The 15,708-nt window shown below is 25.3% G+C and overlaps 3 protein-coding genes across 3 annotated transcripts; 2 read left to right on the top strand and 1 right to left on the bottom strand.

The window, feature by feature from the left end:
* The first annotated feature begins 1,049 nt into the window (after window positions 1-1,049).
* Window positions 1,050-4,196, top strand: LOC112595418 (peptidyl-prolyl cis-trans isomerase-like 1). The gene is made up of 6 exons (XM_025340620.1): window positions 1,050-1,438; window positions 1,645-1,849; window positions 1,907-2,040; window positions 3,008-3,097; window positions 3,191-3,298; window positions 3,972-4,196. Exons 2-6 carry the CDS (start codon window positions 1,767-1,769, stop codon window positions 4,082-4,084), a joined length of 528 nt encoding a protein of 175 aa, XP_025196405.1. The 5' UTR covers window positions 1,050-1,438; window positions 1,645-1,766; the 3' UTR covers window positions 4,085-4,196.
* Window positions 4,197-6,437: 2,241 nt separating this feature from the next.
* LOC112595419 (small ubiquitin-related modifier 3-like) lies at window positions 6,438-9,914 on the top strand. The gene is made up of 3 exons (XM_025340621.1): window positions 6,438-6,703; window positions 7,333-7,449; window positions 9,500-9,914. The coding sequence occupies exons 1-3, from the start codon at window positions 6,686-6,688 to the stop codon at window positions 9,650-9,652; spliced, it is 288 nt and encodes a 95-aa protein (XP_025196406.1). The 5' UTR covers window positions 6,438-6,685; the 3' UTR covers window positions 9,653-9,914.
* A 60-nt stretch (window positions 9,915-9,974) lies between these two features.
* LOC112595523 lies at window positions 9,975-12,698 on the bottom strand. The gene is made up of 5 exons (XM_025340772.1): window positions 12,602-12,698; window positions 11,983-12,097; window positions 11,594-11,761; window positions 10,906-11,525; window positions 9,975-10,202 (listed from the first exon to the last, which is right to left on the bottom strand). Exons 1-5 carry the CDS (start codon window positions 12,626-12,628, stop codon window positions 9,975-9,977), a joined length of 1,158 nt encoding a protein of 385 aa, XP_025196557.1. The 5' UTR covers window positions 12,629-12,698.
* Between the last annotated feature and the right edge of the window lie 3,010 nt (window positions 12,699-15,708).

Consider the following 15,708-nt stretch of genomic DNA (forward strand, 5'->3'; position numbering starts at 1 on the left):
ACTGTCCGCTAAATCGTTTTTACTAGATTTTATGCAGAATTTTAGGCATACAAACGTAAGCATTTGAACTCATATTATTGGCACAAAACCTGAGCACTTAGATCATCGTAAGTACCAGACCTGACCTTTATAGTCGAACAAATTAAAATCGACATACTAACACATACCACTAAATGTTTATTCGTTGAAAGTGTAGGACGAGACTGATCAATATACATGTGTGTTCGACCATAACAGCTGAGTAAAACTTACAAACATGAATCAAACTGTTATGTTACTATGGCCATGGTTTGAATCCAAAAATCTTACTGTTACACGTGCCTATTGTACTAATAGGTATTATAATTTTTTAAATCGACTCAATTTTAATTTCTATTCTAATCTGAACAAATTGTATAACAAGTACTGTAGGTATGTACACTTAATGTAGTTAACGCCGTTGACGGAATTAGATTTATAGGTATGTCATCTAAATAGCGGGCAGCATATTATGATTGTAAGTTACTATTTTAGAAAATAGTGAAAAAAATATTGAATGATTCAATTGAATTGTGTTTGTGCCATTAAATTTAATTTTAAATAGATAAATATATCAAATATTATAGAAATAATTACAATAAGTGCATATTTAAATCTAAATTATAATCGGTATTTTATTGGTATTTATATTAATTGATTATTAGTTAATATTTATTAGTAATAAGATAATAAGAAGATGAAAAGACTAAAAAAGTATAATTTATTTATCAATTATCCTACAAGTAAGAATATAAATAGTTAAAATGTGGTCAAACTGGTCAAAATACAGTCAAATACATTATATTTTACTGTAATAACATAAAATAAAATAGACCTTCTTAGCGTACGCAGCGAAAATTTTCGCAATAATTGCTGTAAAAAAAATTCTAATCAAAAATGGGAAATGACTACTGAGTACCGAGTACCGACTATTTAGTGGTGGCTACACCGTTTTATCTACACTGTGATTGAAAGGTATAAAAACAGCGTCACCTTATCTATTTTCTAAGATCGTGCTTAGAACCCTAACTCGTTCTAGCTTGATCTGTTTTTCCCTCCGTAGTCGACAATAATTTATGTCCATACTGTCCATACTCCATAGCGGCATTAGTGATAACTGATAAGACTCTCGTACATGTTGGCTCTTTGATTTTTCCACTTTTTGTTTTTGGTGGTTCATTTTATTCTGTTTGTATGGCAGTATTCATGAACTTCTAGAAACTAGAAAGTTTATAAATCTATGATTCTATCTATCATTAGATTTAACATAAAATATTTAATAGTTAGTAGGTATATTATTATAATAACAGATTATTGAAGCACAGACAGCAGAAACAGGATACAGATTGATTGCTAATTATTTTTGTTGATTAATCATTATTTATTATAGTCTATAATAGGTATTCAAAAGAAATTATAGGTAGGTGTATAATTTTATTTTTTAATTATCTTTTTTTACGTCCTAGCTGTTGTAAAAGTAGTTTTAAATTCAAACTATTTTATGATAACTTATGACTAAGAAATCATTACTTTTACTTATTTCTTAATAAGTATGGGTACATTTTAATAATATATTATGGCTTATTTATTTTTAAAAGGTATATAATAAATTAATATGTTTTTTAGGAACTGGAAAAAAAGTTTCTTGTCAAAACTGTATTCTAAGCAGACAAACAAGAAACATTAACATTGAATAAATCAAAATTGAATTAATTATTCAATAATATAGATTTAAAAATAATATAATAATGAAGGATTCAATTATGATCCATGGAGCTGGTGGTATCCCAGACAAATCATGGAAACCACAATTTGGAATTATTGAAACTTCGTAAGAATCTATAGACAAAAACGCTTATAAATTGTTACTTACAACTGTTAATTTTAGAATGGGTCAAATCACAATTGAATTATACTGGGATCATGCTCCAGAGACTTGCCGTAATTTTGCAGAACTTTGTAGACGTGGTTATTATAATAATACAAAATTTCATAGAATTATTCGTAATTTTATGATTCAAGGTAAGAATTAAATATCTTTTAAAATTTTAAATAAAGTAAGACGGATTATTTTCTAATATTTTCTCTTAGTTAGATCAATTAAATGTATGCAAATGAGTAAAATGTAATAAAGGTTTAAAATTATGTCTATTATTTCTACAATATTTATAAATACTTTAATCTATACTTAGTATAAAAATAAAAATTGTTTTTATTTATATTTAAACTACTTTACTCTCTAATTTTACAAGGTTTTATTTAAAATAATGATTGAATTAGAATTGTTCAATTTTATTAACATATCTGTATATTACTTGCATTGTTTTAATATTCACAAACTGAGAGTCAATTAAAGTAAATTATTATGACTAATATATTTAGAGATTAAAATTTAGATGCAGCTTTTATGCATTTAAATGTACATTTATAAATAATTTTTTTTAACCCCATAATATAATATAAATAATTCATTGATAAATAAATTATGGTATAATTATGAACTGTTATAAAATATAATTATAGAGCTATTATTTTACCACTTACTTCTTATCTGATGTGATTATTTTTTAACGGATTGTGTAATATTTTTAGTGTAGAGTAAAATATGCTAATAACTTGAATAATTATTAGTCATTTAAGTTTTTTTAGTTGAAAATCACTTCAAAAGTAATTTAACCTTTAAATGAAAAATAACTTTAAAGTAGAAAAATTCATGTATTTTATTGTTCATTAATAAATAAATATCTATGACAGTATACAAATTTAAAACTCATTATACTTTTGTAAATTCAGTTGACCACCTTTAGGTATTTCATGTAGACTATATTTATTAGTTATTGGTATCTCACTAAGTGATTGTATAATGATGTACATATCACATAGTATTTGTCAGTAATCATTAATGAATGCTAATATATGTAAAGATATTTATATTAAATTATTAAAGTGAGGGTAAATAAAGTTATAATTTAACTATTGTTTATTTTAGGTGGTGATCCTACTGGTACTGGTAGAGGAGGTACATCAATTTATGGTACTCATTTTGATGATGAAATTCATGATGATCTTAGACATACAGGTTAAATTTTTTTAACTATTTTATATTTAAACAAATATTCATTTTTAATTCTACAATTTTATTGATATTTAATGTTTTATTGTACTATTTTAGGAGCAGGTATTGTGTCTATGGCTAATTCAGGACCTAATACAAATGGCTCACAATTTTTTATTACATTAGCACCAACTCAGTGGCTTGATAAAAAACATACAATATTTGGTAAATATGTAATCTAATACGATTAAAGAATCATTTTAAATTAAATAGGAACAGTAAAAAAAAAAAAAACTACAAATATTTACTTGTTGACTATAACTAAATACTTCTTCTATTGCTATAGTGTTACTATTAATTTAACATAAAAATTATGAAAATAATAACAAAAACTTAAGATAACAGTCCTACAATGATTTTTAAAACATATTTGTACATTTCTAACATAATACAAAAATAATAATTCATGTTCTATCCCACATAAAAATATCTGCATTAATTTATTTTTTTGTACAGTAACTATTTTTTAAAGCCTTATATTTTAATTAAACCTATCTCTATGTTATACTGTATTATTCTTTATAGCCCATCTTTGGAATTAACTATAAATAAAATAATTTTCAAATATTTAAAGCAGATACCTTACAACTTGATGTAGTAAATTTTTCATTAGTGCTATTATAATGCTTTTCAGCATTTGATCATAACACGTGCTTATAAATAGTCAAAGGTAGATGCCTAAATGTAATGTCTGCATAATACTAAAGTTATTTTTATTGATAAAACTTTACAATCAAATATTTGGAATATTAACTTACTCATTTCAAGTAATAATCACTTGAATTTATATATATATATTAATATATTTTGTTATTAATTTTCTTGTATTTTTTATTAGGTCGTGTTCATTCTGGTATGAATGTTGTCAAAAGAATGGGCATGGTAGAAACAGATAAAAATGATAGACCTGTTGATGATGTAAAAATATTAAGAGGTGGAATTAATATGTAATTACATAATGAAAACATCTAGATCAACAAAACGACAACTTGACTAAAATATTACAATGTATTCTACAATTAAAAATTGATAACATATTTTAATTTTTTAATAAAATTTTAAGTTATAATAAATGCATTTATATTTGTTAAATACTTCTAACAAACTAAGGAGCATTAAACTAAAATACAATTTAATGTTTTTTTTTTTTTTTTTTTTTAATTGCTGATTTGAAGACAAAGTTGAATTTTTTTTATTTTTAATGGAGAGAGTTTTGAAATTTTAGTTCTTGTTAACCAATAGTACCATCAACTATTTGTAAAATTGTACTTTATTTAAGCTAAAATATTTTATTTCATTTTTTTTTACTGCACAATAATTAACACAATAATAATTCCAAATAATAAATATTAGTAGCTACTAGTCAATATTTTATTATAAACTTTCCACTATTTTCTTCATTAAATTTGTATGCTTTCAAAATTTTAGATTATGAATAATAAATTGTGGCATGTATGAAGGTACTTTTGAGGATAAATCTTTACAATTATTAATAAAATTAAATCTAATTTTATCTAATTTTTTATGAATTTTACTTTATTAAAATAAATCTAAGATTTATACAGTTTTGTACAATAAGCAAGTTTGATAAGTTTTGTAGAAAATAACATGATTCTTAAGATTAAAGAGGTTACCCAATAAAAAAAAAACTCTACAAAATGACAATAATAATTGAAATTGTACTTATAATAATTTAATTATAATTACTATATAGCTATTCTTCTACAATTAATGTTGAATGCTATGAAAACCTCTGTTAATTCAAACATTTTAAGTTTTTTTTTTAATTCTTCAGTTTAAGTGTTGCTTACAGCGTTAAAAAATTAGAAAATTCAATCATCACAAAAAAAGCATGTTTCAATACTTGTAAATTATAGTTACCATTATTCATTAATAAATTATCATTAAATTATTTAATTTTCTAAAATTAAAAATCTTTTGTTTTAAAATAATAAAATATAACTAAAACATCATGGTAAATTGTAAATTAATGTAACAGATAATTAATAACAGTTATGAATTAATACCGATAAATTTATGGATATGGGATAAACATTATAAACATTATTAAAACAAATTTTATCAGTAAATGCTTACTAAGCCGTATGTGTCATTAGTCTAACATACTCTTATAGGGCAATACACTTGGTAAACCATAAGCTTTAAAATTATTATTTATCAATAAGTTCAATTCATTGTATGTAACAGGTAACTGCCACATAAGTCATAAATATATAAAAATTCAAAACTTAATATGTATCTAGTAGCAGCCAATTGGTAATTAACTTATTGTATAGGTGAATTGAAAAAATGTTTAAGGGGAGTATGCTTATCAAATTATCCAACAATTTTTAAATTTGGTAACATAATATTATACCTATCTAGTATCTCTTTTACATACTGTAATTATTTATGATCATGTAAATTTATGGTTAATGCTTAATACATTTAGGATAAATCGATCCATGGTCTTAGATGAAACTAATTCTAAATATTTAATCTTAGTCTTAATTTTTAAGATATACGGCCAATGATAAAATTGTGCTTAGTATTTGTATAATAAAACTTATAACTCATTAGATTTATCAAGATTTTATGATATGTCTTAAATAGCGGGAATCATTGAGTTTAGTGTTTACTGTTCACCTTCATTTTCGTTTTCATAATTCATAGTCATTAATTTCATCTTTCATAACAATGACCGGCATAACATTGATTATTGACAACATTGTCATACTGTCATATAGATATTACAATTACAATTACCAGTTACCAAGCGTACCTAAACAGTGTTGTTATTTTACAAATTGTTTATTCCCTTTTCACAAAAAAAAAAAAACATGTTCATAGTATTATTTCATATTTTAAATTAATTAATTATATGCCATTGAATATTATGTTTAAATTCAACTATTGACGCGTATATGTTGTATTAATGTTTATTTTGCGTTTTTGCATCAACTTTAGGTGACAAAAAACCTTACGCGAATATCGAATTGTATTTGGTGTTGATGAATTGATATGTTGAGATACATTTTAATTCCTCATAATTTGTGCATAAACCCTTAATGCATTATGCAAGAAATAAGAAAATTAATGAAATCTTATCTCAAATGCTTTAAAAACAAATAAAACATTAAATAATAATATAATAGGTAGGTATACACAGTAAGCCTTACCTTGCTTTGCTAAGCGGATCGACGGTGGTACCAATCTAACAATTAATACATCAAGCGGCAACCGTGTTTATTGACCATCCAACCACGGTTAACCACTGCATTCAGTGATTCGCATTTCGCTTCCATTTGTAATTTGTTTATTGTTGACTGTTTGCCTGTGGCGACTGGCGGCTGTATCTGGCGTGTGAGTGCACTGTAGTACTATACGTTATTCTTACCGGTATATTGAACCAACGAACCTTATTAGTTTGGAATTTCAAATATTATTGTCAGCATTTTTATCGGAAAATTAAGTTTCTCTGCCACCGCGTTTTCTTCGTCACAGGCATCGACACTATTCATCTGTTAACCAAAGTATAAACACACATCAGAAATGGCTGTAGACAAAGGAGTAAGTATTTACAAATTCGCTTGACGCATGAAAAATAAATACACGAGTCGACATCCTGTAATGGCGTCGATTGATGAAAAACCCGACAATCGATCGCGTGTGTTGCCCACCCGTTCCGACGCCAAGTTATGAGCGCCAAATGTGTCGTCACCTCGTGCTCAAGTCGGCGTCTTGCCCGCGCATTTTCTATCTTAATATTTTACGCGTTGGTTCCCAATCCAATTTGTTAACGTAACTGATTACCTTCCCGCACATGCTTTTTCTATTTCATATGTGACTCGTAAAACAATCGAATTTTTTTAAATCTAACAGTGCTGCGTAGTGTGTACTTGCCAACCATGGCATTTTGTCATATTGAAGGTCGTTATATTGATAGTACCAGAAGTGGTGGTACCATTAAATGTATAATTCATAAGTTGAATAAATAATTTACCTAAAACCTAAAATTTACTTCAATTACTGTTGACAATTTTTATCGTTAATATTTATTACATTTAGCACGATAAGTCAACTGACTTTTAACTTCCATAAGATATTTTATAAGTTAATCGTGTTATTAAAAATCATTTATAGATTTTCTGCAAAAAGTGTTAATCACCAATCAATACTAAAAATATTTTGTATTTTAGGATGCCCCTGAACATATTAATCTTAAGGTTCTTGGTCAAGATAACGCTGTAGTCCAATTCAAGATTAAGAAACATACTCCTTTAAAAAAGCTCATGAATGCTTATTGTGAAAGAACTGTAAGTATAAACTATTAAGAAGTAATTTGTTGTGATTATTGCTATTATGGTAACAGTGACTAAATTATAAATTTAATAAAACTAAACTATTTATTATAAAAATTGCTTTTATATATTTAATCAAGAATTCATTTAGGCATTGATTATAATTATTCTAAGTTAGTAAAAATGATTATGATTATATAGCAAATATGGTTACACTTAAGATATTAAATTCATTTAGTTGTGGCAACTACAGTTGCAAGCTAGAATTTTATTGCCATAAAGTATGTAAAAAAATTTCTGACAAGCAGTGGCAAGGTAGAGTAATAATCTTTTTTTGTAAAAGAGTATGTCCAATAGTAACCATAAGTTAAGTGAATTTTTACCAAATACATTTTTGATGCTTCCATATCATTTTAAATTGGAATTGAAAATCAATATTAGCTGGTATTTTACTATCATATTTATAAGACAAATTATAACCATGTGATATTACTTGAATTTTACTCTACTTAATAATTGTCATCACTATTTTCCTTACTATGAACTATCATACATGTAAAATATTTATTAAAAGACTTGGTGTTATTAAACTAATTTACTACACATAAAGGTTTTACATAAATTACCACAAATAATAATTTTATTAAATAGCTTGTAATCTTTTATTTATGACTCGTATGATTTAGATATTTAGCAGGCCACAACTTATGTGCCCTTGTTTTACATTGTGGATGTAAATAAATATGGTTTATATATGATACTTGAATATTTTTTGTTACATTTTATTTATTTTTTACAAATAAGATTTACCAAATTGAAATGATATGCAAAAAACAATTAAATTCAACATTTAGTCTAGATGTAGAAACCTAACTATTTTCATTACGACTGATATAAAACAATATACTGTTAATATACAATGAATTAAAAAGTTTTATGCTAATGTATCAATTATAATTTATAAATGTACAACATATTAAAATCTATTTCGCGTGAGCAAAAAGCACTCAAACTATAATCTGTTTAAATTAAGTAACAAATTTAGCTAGTTTTGATATTAAAAAAATAAAAACGATGTTGCACAGTCTAAGTTTTCTTTTCCTAATGTAAAAATGTGGATGCTTAACTTTAACAGACTACAGCCCAAGTGATTCTTGCCAGCACACAACGGTTTTTACTATATTGTACGTTAATAAGACAGAATAATCATGAAGGTAAAGCTTCCTCTTAAATAAAATTAATTTATCTTTCTGGAATTTCTATTATTGTACATAAACAATCGTGACAATTGCAATATATCCTAATAAAAGTTACTCGTCGTATTCAGAAAAATTCCTTCTTAGTTTTATTCAGTTGTCTGCATAATTTGTTTGCCTTAATAAGATAAACAATGACACCACACTTACATTTAGCCGTTGACATATACTTATATTTTACTTGAATCGGTACATCCCTTCTTTTTGACAGCTCCTACTGTAATTTATATTTCTCCTTATATATGATGACTGATGCTAAATAATATTCAACCAAAGACAGAACACAGATTTATTTTATGGTATCAGAAGTTTTAGTCTATAACTGGAAAGCTGTTCAATCTTAATTTGAATAGGATATAGTGTTGATTGATATATTATTACATGTAACAATATTGTATGTTTAAATAAAATTCTTCTTATATATAATTCAAAATTGAAGCAAGTTAAAATTATTTTTAAATTGATTATTATAATATTGTACGCACTTGTAACTTGCTTTATAATTAATGTATCAATGTTTAATGATACATTAACTAATATTAAAGCTAAATAATGTTTACATGAATTGCTCAATGTATATTTATAAAACAAAGATGATAAAAATGGATATGGTTTACAAATACACTAAATACTTTTGTAAAATGTTAATTAATGATAAATCGTTAAAAAAATGTATATATTATTTTGATTTTAAATGTTAATATAGATATTTTTATTTATCTATGTAACTACTTTTAATTAAACCTATGTACTAGTTTAACTTTTATAATGTAATGTTTTTTAATTGATTCACATTTTTAATATTTTAGGGTTTAGCTATGGCAACAGTAAGATTCCGATTTGACGGACAAGCAATTAGTGAAGCTGATACTCCAGCTTCTCTTGAAATGGAGGAAGGCGATACCATTGAAGTCTATCAACAACAGACTGGCGGTTGCTTTTATTATTTTAACTATTATTAACTACTTTATTTTATGTATAAGTTTATATTTTATTTATAAATCACATTTCATGTATATCATATTAGTTTTTGAAACCTCAATACCAACATTGTCTTTTTTCCATTAAGCTGGCCATATTAAAAGATTGTTATGAATAATACAAATTTATAATCAACTAAAACAATATCAAGAATTAACTACATTAAACAGATAAATATGATTTGTGTAGAACATATTATAGATAAAATATTTACTATAATACTTTTTTGTAAACAAATTTATTCTTACTATTAATATTATTTTCATATTTCTCTAGCGTAATAAAAAAAAACTTTTGATATAATCAATGGGGTTTTTTAATTTGATATATTATTTTAAATGATTCATAAAAATGTGTAAATGCTGTTATAATTATTGTAATTATTAAAATAATATATTCAATCCGATTTTTAAAAGGTGTTCCGCATATTGTATACATTTTGCTATGTTGAGCAGGGACATCTTTCACACAGTGGAAATCAAAATCTTCATTATAGTCTTCAACACATAAATATTTACGTTTTTTTAGTTCCTAGAATATGATAAAAAAAAAAAAATATATTTAATGCTAAAGTTTGGAAAACTCAAGTTTTAAACATAATAGTTTTATTATTAAGAGACCATTATACTCACACATATTTTTTTTTTTATATAAGGGTAAATTAATCTGTTATTAAATTTTATGGTAAGACTTATCTAAAAGAAAACAGTTTTTTTTATCTTAATCTAAAGCAAGTTATGAACATATTTTAATAATAAATAGTTTTTTGTGAAATTTAAAATGCTTTTAATGTGCTTAGAAATAAAATTATTTAAAAATCCTTCCTTGTGGCCTGAATAATATTCTTACATTTAAGTTTTATAACTCTATGTTTCACTCTATTTTTAAACATGGAAGTAAAATAGTTTGTGTATATGAACTTATTAAAAATATAGATGAAATTTCATGTGTGTAACATCTTTTAAATAATATTATTTTAGGTATTGATTACTATTATACCAATTCAATTAAACACAATATACTAATAATTTAAATGGGTTTAATAATGTGTTAAATGTTATAGTTTTCATAAATACATGAACTGTGTTGTTTAATTATAATTATTTCTAATAAGTATTACTATTAAGAATGAAATAAATGTAAGTGTATTGCAAGAGTGGAAATAACCGAAATAAAAATTGTATGACAAAATATATTATTCTGCTTTTGGTACTAAATCTGGATAAATACTTACAGTTCCAAAAGATGATACTGTAATATTACATGGACCGATTTCTTCATGTGGTCCAATTGAAATTTCATTTTCAGGTTTTCCCCATATTGCAATACACAAAAATGTTGCATAGTACACAATAAGGTATAAAATTATAGTTGATGGACGGTTGAACATTTTCCTAGGTTCGCGTTTTAAAATAGATAACATGATATATAATGCTATTAAAAACATCACTATTATTTGTGATGGAACATTATACAGATCATGTAATGGGTGATATAGTACAGAAAAGCATATTATTCCGCAAGGTGTACTAAGGAATATTGCTTTTAAAGAAGTTGAGATCTCTGTCCTGTATGTAAATGTTTGATCAAGATTAACACCTTTTATGAAAAACCAAAAAACAAAACTTGCAGAAAACACCATATGAAAATAATATGAAGTCCATGGTACCCAATACATTCGGTCTTCTATATTTGGATCTGTATCGTGCCAAGTCCAATGAACAAATTTTATACCCATTATATCATATGGTAAATCAATCAAAAATACATTTAATCCTACAGTAACAATAAAACCTACTTTTGTTTTGTTTGTCCTGTACGCTATTTCAATTGCTATGTAATAAAAAACTGAATCTGTAAAATTATAAAAATATCTAAAACATAAACTTTAGTGACCTTAAAAATATGCAATACCTACTTACATAAGATAATAACATACAATGGAAGTCTATGTCGGAAAAACATAATCGGTGCACGACTATGCCAAAAGTTGTCTATATCAGTCATGAAGTAACATATACACTCAATAACCAAACCGTGACAAATTATGCATAACCAAAGTAAAGGACGTCTTCCTCCATTGGTAAGTGCTAAAATGGTAATAATTTAATGAATGATTTAGTTTTTGCAAATAATTTTTGATATATTATGTTATAATTATAAAATAGCTATCTTCTAAGTCACATTAATTAAAACCTACACGAGGTATTTGATATCCAATTCAATAAATACGTACAACAAGACTTCCGTCCCACACAAGTAAAATTGTATAATGCTAATCAATAATACCTAAATACATTTTAAATCTTACCGTGTAAAAATGTCACTATTCCACCTATGATAAATAACAACTGGACTAATAAGTATGTTGGCTGATTTTTCCATAATTCCGAAATTGATTCAAATGTTATAAATTGTTTCCAAATCTAAAATTATTTAATATTGTGTTAATCAAAAGAACAAACCTTGTGATGTAAATAGTAAGCCTTAGACTTCTTATATTAGAGTGAATTGAAATATTTTTAAACTCGGATTCAAGAACATTATCTGTGTTTATTGGCTTTTATACAATATTTCAATTTGAATGTAAGATATGAGGTTACGAGTATATACTTATGTAAAATATTACTATTTAAATTGGTTTTAAATATCCCAGAAAAATTGAAATATTGTTTAAAAAAATAAACGAAAACATTAACACAAATAGTCAATAGATCTGAACATAAAGTTATATGATAAATATTAAATAAGTGAATTCACTTTATATAATATTAAATCTTAAAATTTAAAACTGGCTCTGGTGAACCAAATTTGCTATATTACACGTGGGTGAGAGAAAACAAAAAGTGCACAGATATTCTTTTAAAATGTTGAGTATGTTTTATTATATAAATAATTCTATTAGAGAATTTTAACAAACGCCTTCGTACATCACTTAATTGTTCGATGGTCGCCATTTAATAGGATAACTACGGTCGTGATTTACTTCAAAGATGGATAAGTAGCAAGTAGGTACTGACATAAGTAGGTACAATAAATTAGGTAGGTACCTATAGTTACTTTTATACATAGATATTTTTATAATACATAGGTACCTACTATATTATCTAACCATTCTAAACTATATTTCAAACTATGTTAACGCCCATTGAACAAAACGTGATTAATCCTAAATAGTATTCTGTGTAAATAACTAGTAATTACTAGTAACTAAAAATATATAGCTTATACATACCTATTCCTATTACCTACCTGTTGGTTCTATTGATATTTGATAATAATATAATCATAATCTACAATCTACATATAAATTAATAACTGTACAGCCTGTATCAATAGGTACCTATATTATGTAAAAATATGCTGAAGATTTAATTGTTGTTAAGTATCCACCAACATTAAATTTAAATAATTTAAATGAACAAATGTTATCCTGATATAGATAGTACTTACCTACCTATTACCTATTGAAATAAGCATTCTACATCTACATAATGAATTTTATATTTATATTTACTAATTACTATCATATTGTTCTATAGTTTTATAGCCAAAAGGTATGTGTAATATGATACATATTATAGTTATTGTTTTTGTTCATAATTATTTTAATAATTTATAAATATTTTTTTATAACTACAATAACTGTTTAACAATATATATGATATATTTTTAACTAAAATTTCAACTAGTAAATACCTAACTATTTTTCTAAAACAATTAACTAAATAAAAATGTCAGTGTTTTTAGTATTTTTGAGTGAGTTTGTGAAATTTTTTGATAAAAAAATAATTTACCTTTATTTTAAGTATCTATTGGCTATTACCTACTTAAAGTATAGGTACCTACCGTTGACTGCTATTATCTATAAATCTATAATTATCTTTGTGAGTATGAGCAAACACTTTTAAATGTTTTTTTAAGCACTTGGTATAAGTATTCAAAAAGTATCATGTAGTTCAGTAATCAGTAGTTGTTGTTTAGCCGCTGACTACTGATATATACCGTATTAGGCAATAACTTTACACATGGGCACAGTTTTGTCTTAGCACTCCCAGTTCAGAAACTAGCACCCTCGTGATTTATGACATTTATGAATTTATTTAAATTTATATTCAGTATGTACTACAATACAGTATTATAATAAAAACAACAAAACCGTATAGCAATCAAAGACCGATTAAAAAAATCCGTACAAGATTCGACTAAATTTATTGAAAGAGCCATTCACTATAAAATCAAAAAAAAACAAACAAGAAATTGCAGATTGAAACCACGCCTTCCACTAGAGGTATTCTTTTATCTCCACAATAATCTAAACCTGAATTTTAATTACCACTTACTTAAACATATATTGTCACAGATTCCGCAGCAAACTTATATATTATATATATAAATTTCATTGTAAAATTTTTTTTCTCTGTTATTCTTTATTTTTGCTTAATTTCATTGTATTTTATGTTAACTACAAAAAAACTCTAAATGATGAGTGGTAGATGACAGGTGTTGACTAGTGGATTCTTCGGCGACTCGGCCTCTCTCCAGACCTCTTCAACAGTCTCTTTACTTAACAAATATTTTAAATTGTGTAATAAAGTATTATAATTTATTATAAAATATATATTTTGGAAAATATTGGAAATTTTATTGCGATAATTGGAATAAAAACATTATAAATAATTTTATTTCTAAAAATAAGTATAGATAAGATTTTGTATTATAAAAATTATTTTAAAATAAAATAATTAAAATTTATAATAGTATAATTATTATAGGTACCATATTTTTCAGGATTTAAACCGACGTTGCCGCAAGAACTGCTTGCACATTACCAGATAGCAGGTACTTAATTAACATAAATGATACCTAATCCAACCATAATACAATTAATAACGTTCCCTTAACCATTTGTTGCATATTTTTAGAACACGTGAACTAAAACATTATAATATATATATATAAGACTTAGAAGTACCTAATTTTTTTTAGGAGCCCTTCCTTAAAAAATTCAACTCTGGATCTGCTACTGTGTTGACTTTACAATGATATGTGTTTTTTATCTTTATGTCTGTAGACATTTTATAGAAGAAAATATGTTTCAGTATGCTAAATAATCAAAAAAAAAAAAAAAAATAATAAATTAATTATAAATGAACATTTGTTAATATTATTAATAAAATAATTTTTCGGTAACCTTGTTTATCAAAAAGTCAGACCATCTCCGTTCAAAATTGTTTCTTATCATATAGATAGTTAAATATTTATCATTGAAATGAAATAAAGGTAAAAAAAAAATAATAGGTACATCCATTGGAGTGACCTAATCAATGACGAATTGTCAAGGTATCTATACTCAACACCTACTGTACATGCTGAAGAGCAATAAATTACTTTACAGCTTTTTTTTGCGTTTTCAACTGTAAATTGGTTTACTGTAAAATGATCTTTTACAATTCCCCCCGAATATGTGCCTTATCCTCAAATTTTCTGTACGAGTTGATTCTTGCATCTTTGATTAAAAAACTTATTTAGTTATTTATCTTTCACGTTTCCCTTCTATCATGCTTTTTTATAGTATGATGCTATAGAGTTCCTCGTTATCGTATTCAGTGTAATACCATCGCCTTGATGTTGTTTAGTAAAGTTTTTTATACTTTTACAAAATCTAACATTTCTTTGCTTGTCTCCATTTCTAACCATTTTTTATTTTCCAGCAAAACATCTCTAAATTATCTCTAATATCTAAGTTTTTTAATAAGTCTACATAAATATATTTATAAACATGACGTTTTTACACCACGCATTGTCTGTTTAATAATAACCCCGTATAGCTGAATATAATTATTCTTGATATAAATATGTTATTGCAACCGGTAGGTAAGTTTAATAAATTGTTATTTGTTAATTGTTTCAAAACAACTTTGAGGAGTAAGGGAAGGAATGGCAAAGCCATCACTTTCCGACTTAAGAAACTGTTCTGACAGCCCTTTTCCTCTCCTGGCTCCTACTAATTTGAAATTTATGAGCAGGCCTATTC

This window comes from Melanaphis sacchari, unplaced genomic scaffold, assembly GCF_002803265.2.
Source record: "Melanaphis sacchari strain LSU unplaced genomic scaffold, SCAv2.0 Contig27_pilon_pilon, whole genome shotgun sequence".
NCBI classification, from domain to species: Eukaryota; Metazoa; Arthropoda; class Insecta; order Hemiptera; family Aphididae; genus Melanaphis; species Melanaphis sacchari.

Bases quoted from the DNA above. Each gene is read 5' to 3' on its own strand.
- LOC112595419 (XM_025340621.1), top strand. The intron at 7,450-9,499 runs GTAAGTATAAAC...TTAATATTTTAG, and splicing joins ATGCTTATTGTGAAAGAACT to GGTTTAGCTATGGCAACAGT.
- LOC112595523 (XM_025340772.1), bottom strand. From the start codon at position 12,628: ATGGCGACCATCGAACAATTAAGTGAT. The intron at 11,762-11,982 runs GTAAGATTTAAA...TTACCATTTTAG, and splicing joins AATAGTGACATTTTTACACG to CACTTACCAATGGAGGAAGA. The intron at 10,203-10,905 runs GTAAGTATTTAT...ATCATATTCTAG, and splicing joins CAGTATCATCTTTTGGAACT to GAACTAAAAAAACGTAAATA.
- LOC112595418 (XM_025340620.1), top strand. From the start codon at position 1,767: ATGAAGGATTCAATTATGATCCATGGAGCTGGTGGTATCCCAGACAAA. The intron at 1,850-1,906 runs GTAAGAATCTAT...TGTTAATTTTAG, and splicing joins TTTGGAATTATTGAAACTTC to AATGGGTCAAATCACAATTG. The intron at 2,041-3,007 runs GTAAGAATTAAA...TGTTTATTTTAG, and splicing joins TCGTAATTTTATGATTCAAG to GTGGTGATCCTACTGGTACT.